The sequence below is a fragment of the Blennius ocellaris genome, assembly GCF_963422515.1.
Source record: "Blennius ocellaris genome assembly, chromosome: 12".
NCBI classification, from domain to species: Eukaryota; Metazoa; Chordata; class Actinopteri; order Blenniiformes; family Blenniidae; genus Blennius; species Blennius ocellaris.
In genome coordinates this window covers 20041826-20049463 of record NC_137661.1, presented here as the reverse complement: position 1 = coordinate 20049463, position 7638 = coordinate 20041826, and the positions used below count along the sequence as shown (strand labels likewise).

Genomic DNA, 7638 nt, shown 5'->3' with positions numbered 1-7638 from the left:
GCTTCACCGACCTGCACAGATCAGCCAGCAGAGGGCCTTCTAAGAAGTTCATATCCATCATAAAGGTTCGTGTCTCATGCTCGATTTTCGAGTCACATGCTCGATTTTAGAGGTAAAAGCTTGCAAATCGAAAATCTGTAACAGAGTAATGGAGACGTTCTGCTGAATGTGAACAGGAAACACAAGAACACGTGCCACGGATTCCTTGGATGTAGCCAGTTCAGAGTCTGCCTTCTTCAAATATAAAAAAATAAAAAATAAAAAATGGTGGTTTAAGCTGTGGTGAAGCCTGCAATACTTGATAAGATCTGTGGGTTTACAAAAAGTATGAACAATGTCGCCAAAATGCACATTTACCTTTCCTGTTACTCGTTTCTTCCTGTGTGATTGAGAGCATGAAATGGGCCTGAAGTGACAAGTCACTGGCTCCAAAACCACAAGTCTAAAAAGGTCATGAAGTTTTGTTTTCTCACAAAAGGCAGTACTTCAGTCAGAGTCAGCAAGACCCTTGAAGGGACTTGTATACTTCTGGAGATGTTGCTGTTGTACGGGTTGTCTTCAAGACTGTAAAATAGAAAAAGTGAAGGCTAATATAAATATCAATATAAATATGAATACAATATGGATAAAAATCAGTTATTATTATTATTAATCATTATAATTACACAATTTTAACCCTTTTATTTATATTTGAAGATCTGTCATTTTGCATTTCAAAAGTTCTTTAAACTCTATTACACAGTATAAACGGATTTTATATATTTATGTGTGTGCGTGTGTGTGTGTGTGTGTGTGTGTGTGTGTGTGTGTGTGTGTGTGTATATATATATATATATATAATTAAAATAAATAAAATTACCATTCATTATTAGCCAACCCTCGTGACGTTACTTCAAGAGCTGTTCTCGCGATGAGTTGCCATAAAGTGATTGGGTGTTGTGTGTCACGTGGTATTGTTTAGCAAATGTTTTGGTCTGCAGTATTAAGGCTGTTTATGGTGTCAAAATGGCAAGAAACGAAGAGAAACAACAGGGGAGATTGAACAGACTGTGGCTCCAGAAAGAAAGAGAAGGTAAAAAAAAAAAACTAAAACCCAGTAACCTCCAGTTTAACTGCACAGTCAGGATTATTCATCTCATAAGGAACAGCGATGTGTGCGGACAGCTAGCGGTGCTAACTGTTAGCTGCTATGTCAGGTTAGGTGACCGTGAAATAAAAGTTCATTTTCGCAGCAGCAGACCTCCAATGAATAGAGACTCGGAGTGGGCATGCTTCCGGTGGCACTGGTTGGAGTGAAGTTCAAACGGAGAACTGCAAAGATGAAACAGTTTGTCTCAATCCTGCTGCAGGAACCGCAGCCAAGTACCTCTAAAAATACATGTATGTAGAGTATTGTCACTTTCTGTCTAATCTATGCTAAATCCAAGCTGGCGTGATTAGGTATAATTTCATGAAAGCTCGAGAGAGCACAAAAAGTAAAGCCAACGAGCCACATATCATTCCAGAACCGCAGATTGCAGACTGCTGGTTTCGAGTGTAATCACTTTCTGCTTATGGCAGTTTGTCAGTGCATGTTTGTGTGGACCCCAGGAAAATCAGGATTATCACACAAGTTTCTGAGGTTTAAAGATGAAACTTTTTATGGAGTGTGTACCAGCTGACTATAGGTGAGGACAGGGTACAACATGGAGAGGTCCCCAGGCCATTACAGAGCAAACAGAGAGAGACAGACAACTACACACATTCATATTCAATCTCAGGGGCAATTTAGGGTGAGTTGGTGGTGAGCATTGTTTTTTTTTTAATCATTGTCTATTATTGTCTTTAGTTTATAAAATAACATGTCACTCAATTTACATGCAGGAAAGCTCTTATCCCCAAGACAATTTGAAAACCATGCATACAGGGTGAAAACATGCAATTTTACACAGAAAGGCCAATATTTGAACCTCGGGCCTTCTCATTGTGACACGAAAGCACTAACCACTGCTTCCAGTGTAATTTAAATAATATATTGGTATGAATAGTATTTGTCGTATTACCCTTTTTTTTTTCTCCATAGAGGGACGCCTCAAAGATATTCATGAAAAAAGACCCAGGCTGGTAATGACAAAATGAACAGTTCCCATTGATTTGTTAACATATGAGCTATGTGCTTTGCTTGCTGCTTCCACTGATGACTTTTCTTTTGCAGTCATCTCTCAATTCTGCATCTTCCGTGAAAAAATGGATCCCCAGCATAAAAAAAGATATTGAGTATTACCTGCAGGTAAGCTATTTGTTTGCAATGTGTAAGATACTGTCACTACCCGCAGCAGTAAGTTGATTTCGCCAGAACCAGGTTGGACCCCCCCTCCATCAGATCCCTTTTTTTCCGGCATAGCTTCAACAAGATGCTTAAAATAACAGATTTTAATACAGATTTCATGGCTCTCCATTTATTCTCTGAATCTTACATTTAGCTACATTTCAAAGCTTCTCTCTTGGATTGAAAGGTGGAGACTCTGGAGGCCATTTGAGTCCTGTGACTGTAGATTTATGACATGGTGCACATTTCTTCTGTAGCCAGATGCTGGAAGATGAGAACACCGCAGTTGTAATTTGAGGTACATCATTGGATAATAATACAAAGACAGATAGGTGAAAGACAGTCCTGTCTCATGTGTGTCCCTGCTGTGATGGATAGATCCTTGTCTGTCTCTCGGTGTGCCAATAACAATATTGTCTCTCTCTGCGTGGGTCTTTCTTTTCTACAGCAATCCCAACTGTCCCATTACCCCGAGAGGAAGATAGCAGAGTTCCAACTACAGATTGAGACTTTGGAAAAAGAGTACAAACGCTTTATTTCCAAACTACGAGTCCTTGATCCCTCATGTAAACATAAACCATGGACCCCTCGGGCTTATTGCAGAAGGAGAGCAGACCCACAAGACTCTCCGATCAATGGTTAGTGATGATTAATCTCTTAACACAGAGTAAAAACATTTCATTTGTATCAACCAAGAACCTTGAAACAGTTTCTCATCTAATACGTAAAGTGGTAGGTGAAGGTTGTGTTGCGTGAGAAAACTGCTCACTCCTGCAAAGTCGATTGGTATCTGATGGAAAGGATGCTAAAAACCACAAAAACCCAACTTGGGGCTCACCAATAATGTGCAAGCTGACTATCTTCAATAACCAACAGTTGCGAGAAATGTGTGTAAATGCAGGGTGTGAAAACATGATTTTGAAATGTTGGTGGGGTCTCTAAAATATTGGCAAACTGCTGTTTTTCCTATGCATTTTCTTTTGGTTTTTAATTTTGTTGTGATTATGTGTAAAAACAGGCTGGTTTTAATGTATGACTTGCACTTGAGGGCGAATCATCACTCTTTCACTTTAATGAAGTTACTGGTCGACCTGCAATTCTTGTCCCCACCATTGAAGCGTGGTCTTAAACGTCACTCAGTCTTAAACCCGCTCAGTTTCAAACAGGTAAGCCGACTGGTAAATTTCGAATTTACAAATTAAAAATAAGACGCATGACTCTGAGGTGCAGCAACAGGCGAGTTCGGTAAAGAAAGCTGATCTAGGCCTGTGTGGTGGCTTCTGTCTGACAGTAACGTGTATAAACTATTATTAATATTTAGCCCTGCGGTATGTATGATGTTGCTGATGACTGGGACCATTTTTTTTTATTATGATGATCACTGTGTGTGTGGTGTCATTGATTGTTAAAGTATTTCAGAAGAAATTTTGCTCGTGCCGCCCACAATTTTAACTACACTTAGTCACGCAGGGTCTTGAGGGGATCAGCTGGCTTTCGGGGTTCTGCCGCTGGGCAGCGGTAGAACGCCCGGGCCCCCGCTACCCCTCAATTTTAACCCGCACCCTAGACACACACATTGCACCACCTCTTCAAAACACAAATACACACATCCACATGCACTCAACACCCCACAGGGTGGAGGGGGGGGTGGGGGCTCCCCCCAGCACCTCCCGCTGTGGTCCCGCCGTGTTCCGGGGCGGGTGCGGCTGGAGTGCGGGGGGCACGCTAGCTCGGGCGTGGCGCCTCCGGGGGGGCTGGGTAGTGGTCCTCCCTCCCTATTCACAGTTGGACTGGTGGAGGACGAGATCCCGTAGTGGCCTGGTGGGGGCCTGGCTGGCGGCCTGGGGAGTGGGGGGCACCCCCCTCTCAACCAAATAAATGTATGTACGTATGTCTGTATATATGTAGATATGTATGTCTGTGTGTGTATGTGTATGCTTGGTGTGTGTATCTGTGTGGGTGTGTATGTATGTCTGTGTGTGTGTATGCGTATGCTTGGGTGTGAGTGTGTGGGTGGGCTGGAAAAAAAAAAAAAAAAGAAATTTTGCTCGTGTTAATGTGGATTTGTTGTGGTTTCGATTCAGAGGAACAGACTTAGGAAAATTAATCGAAAGAACTGGAAGATTTTCCATTGGCTCAAGATTTGTTCAGATTTGTAAATATCATTTCAGAGCATATGCTTCAAGATATGTTTAGAAATGTCAGGTTGAGAAGCGGCCATGTGACTTTTTCTTTTTACTGCAGTTGCTTTGTCCAGCGAAATGTTCCATAGAAGAAATTTGTATTTAACATCCCAGTGTTTGTGTTTACTTTCGTCCTACAGTAAAAAACCCTTGGTGCACAGAGTCACATGTCGGCGGCAGCCGGCAGAATGGAAGCAACACTGACTTTACCAGCAGTCGATTCAGCAGTTTGCAGTCGTCGCTCGCTGAAGGACTTCCCACCTTCTCAGAGACTCGATGTGGAACATCTCTCAGCACAGACTCCATCTCTCAGACCTCTCAGGGGGACTGTGCCGTCCAGGACCAGCCCCTCTCTTTTGATCAGACCCGGCTTGCCGTAGCTGCCGCTGCGTTCAGAGGTCCGTCACCTCCAGTCAGTTCCTCTCAAGCACAGAAACTCGCCAGGCTATTGCAGTCTGGGCTACCAAACCTTAGTCATTTTCAGTCCAGACAGACGTTACAGGGGAGAGACGGTGAGAACAATGAGGCCCCAGCACAGCCTCCCACTGTTGGCCAGAATAGATCAAACAGTAAAGAAACAGAGAAGATACCTGGAGAATCGACCATTAATAGAATAACAGAGTCGCAGACTGGTCACGTCCTGGGATTAGATTATTACTCTTCTTCAGATGATGACTGTGACACGTGATTGTGAAAGACAGACATATTTTCTGTTGACTTTGTATTGTAATTATTGACTATTATTAAACAATAATAGTTTGACTTGTCATTTAAGTATGTTGCTGATTTGAAATCACCAATGAGGCTTTCTCTCTTGTGTTTGCATGTTCTCTTTCCCTGTATGTTTTTTTTTTTTTTTGTTATAGTAATCCAGTTTATCACTAACTGAGGACAAGCTTGTTGAGTTAAACAATAATTCCTATGTTCACAAAGGGGTGACTGTCACTGTATGATAGTTTGTTTAAGCCTGGTCATAGACTATAAATCCTGTTCAATACCACAGTTTTCAACCAGTGTTGGCTGGTATCGGCTTCATGGAACATCTGTTGTGCTGTGTGGTTATTGATATGTGTGTTTTGGGAACTTGAGATACGAGTAATTGGTTTCACTTCTGAAAAAAAAATCACATCGTAATAGTTTTTGTATTTTTTATTTTGGGTACATTTCTCTAATATGGCTCTTTTGGAACAGCTAAAAGTACTGAAGCAGTCACACACTGAGAGGGTTTGGTGAAATAAAATTACTTGCTCACAGTCTTATGGTTGATTAGGTGGGAAAAAGATAACATTTGCAGTCTAACGAAAATTGTGTTTCCAAAAAGCCGTTGAGTAATATTTATTTCAGGTTGAGAAATTCCTTTTAATTTTCAGGCGTTTTGCTATATGTGCAATCAGTCATCACGACCACAACTGCCTCCACGACGCAGTAGAGGAGACACCGTGAGAGAAACTGTCAGCGATGAAGATTCGTGCTGAGTCAGTGATTCATTATATCATCAATCTTGGTATGGTGAGATAACTGGAGCAGCAGACCCCAAAGCACCCCCCCCCCCCCCCCCCCCCCCCCCCCAACCCACTCAGCTGCTGCTGCACGAACCGACAGCGCAACACTTCTGGGAAACAGACGCGACAGCTTGTCGGCTACAGGCAGTTTGTGCAGGTTATGGTTAAGGTTGACGTAGTCGCCCTTTTATTCAGAGCTCGGTTTTCACTCATCAGATTGGGTTTCCCTCCGTGTCTGCACGAACATGGACAAACGAAACGTACCTCTGGCCACAGTGGACAGGATCCGGGCTTGACGGCCTCCTATGGAGTTTTCAAAAACCACATTATGTACATTTTCAGGGGTGTCCTATTCCTCGAGAGCCCCTATCATGCAGGTTTAACTCTCCCTGCTTCAACACATGGCGGAATCATTAGATTCAGGTGTGTTGAAGCAGGGTGAGATCTAAAACCTACAGGACAATGGCTCCCCGTTAATAGCATTGGGCACCCCTGAATCACTATGAAGCTGTCAGTCGCAGTTCCATTGCGGCTGCTGCAATGGAACTGCAAAGTCGATTGGTATCTGATGGAAAGGATGCTAAAAACCACAAAAACCCAACTGAGGGCTCACTAATAACTTGCAAGCTGACTATCTTCAATAACCAACAGTTGAGAGCCGATGTCTCATGGAAACTGTTGCATCTCACTGAAGTCGCAGTCTACTTGCTTTGCATCCAAGAACACAAACCCAAACGCGTTCAGAAAGACCACAACGGCATTAACGTTTCTGTGAGTGGGGAAGAAGGTGGCAGGTGCAGGTTCAGCTTTCCTGTAAGCTTGTCTCTGAGGTCTTCGTTGGGGTTAATTCTCACTTCTCCAGAGCATCAGTGTCTCTCAATCTTTGCAAACTCCCCCAGTGCCGACTCAGCATATGTGCTTTTCATGTGGCAGCAGCATCTACCCACCAGTACTACTCTGTGAGCTTCTGAAACTGCAGTCTCACTGTTTACAAACAAACTGTGCCTTGTTGAGATTGAAATTACCTGAATTTTATAATTAGATCAAATTTATAGTGGTGACTTCAATCTACTCAGATTCATTGTCACAATAATTTATGCTGGAGTTTTCCAAGAGCTGCACTGATTTGAGGCTAAAACAACAAGAAGGAAAACACAGAATTGTGAAACAAAAGGCTTACTGCGTAATGGGCTTCTTACATGGTTCTAAATGCTCAACAGGTAACATGTGAAGGTGTGCAACATTTCCTTTCGTGGAATTTATGAAAAAGTCTCTCTGGTGGTTACTGAGGTGAAGGTCAGCTGAAACCTCAAGCTTCCTTTCCCTTCACACAGTTCTATCAGTGGGAACACTGCACAACACAAATTCACATGTTTAATAGACAAAATTTAAGATTTGTTGGAAAAAGCCATGAACTTTGGAGCTGAGAATAAATACCAACAGAGAAAATGAGCTTTTGTATGAGTTTTTTTGGGGTCTCATGGTGCTGGAGAAGCACTTTTCAGAGTCGGTGTGGGAGGGGTTTGTGGGTGGTGAGTGTCTTGACAGTTCAACTTGGGTTGTTTTAAGTCAGAGGTGTTGAGACAAGGACACTCCTCCTGTCTGCAGGGGACATAGTTGCACAGAGTCATGAGTATCATGCATC

At 42.7% G+C, this 7638-nt stretch overlaps 1 protein-coding gene across 1 annotated transcript; it reads left to right on the top strand.

Annotated features, from left to right (window-relative positions):
* The first annotated feature begins 946 nt into the window (after window positions 1–946).
* On the top strand, window positions 947–5385 carry LOC308137797 (uncharacterized protein). The gene is made up of 5 exons (XM_080506641.1): window positions 947–1072; window positions 2063–2103; window positions 2195–2269; window positions 2757–2946; window positions 4632–5385. Exons 1-5 carry the CDS (start codon window positions 1006–1008, stop codon window positions 5177–5179), a joined length of 921 nt encoding a protein of 306 aa, XP_080362767.1. The 5' UTR covers window positions 947–1005; the 3' UTR covers window positions 5180–5385.
* The last annotated feature ends 2253 nt before the right edge of the window (window positions 5386–7638 follow it).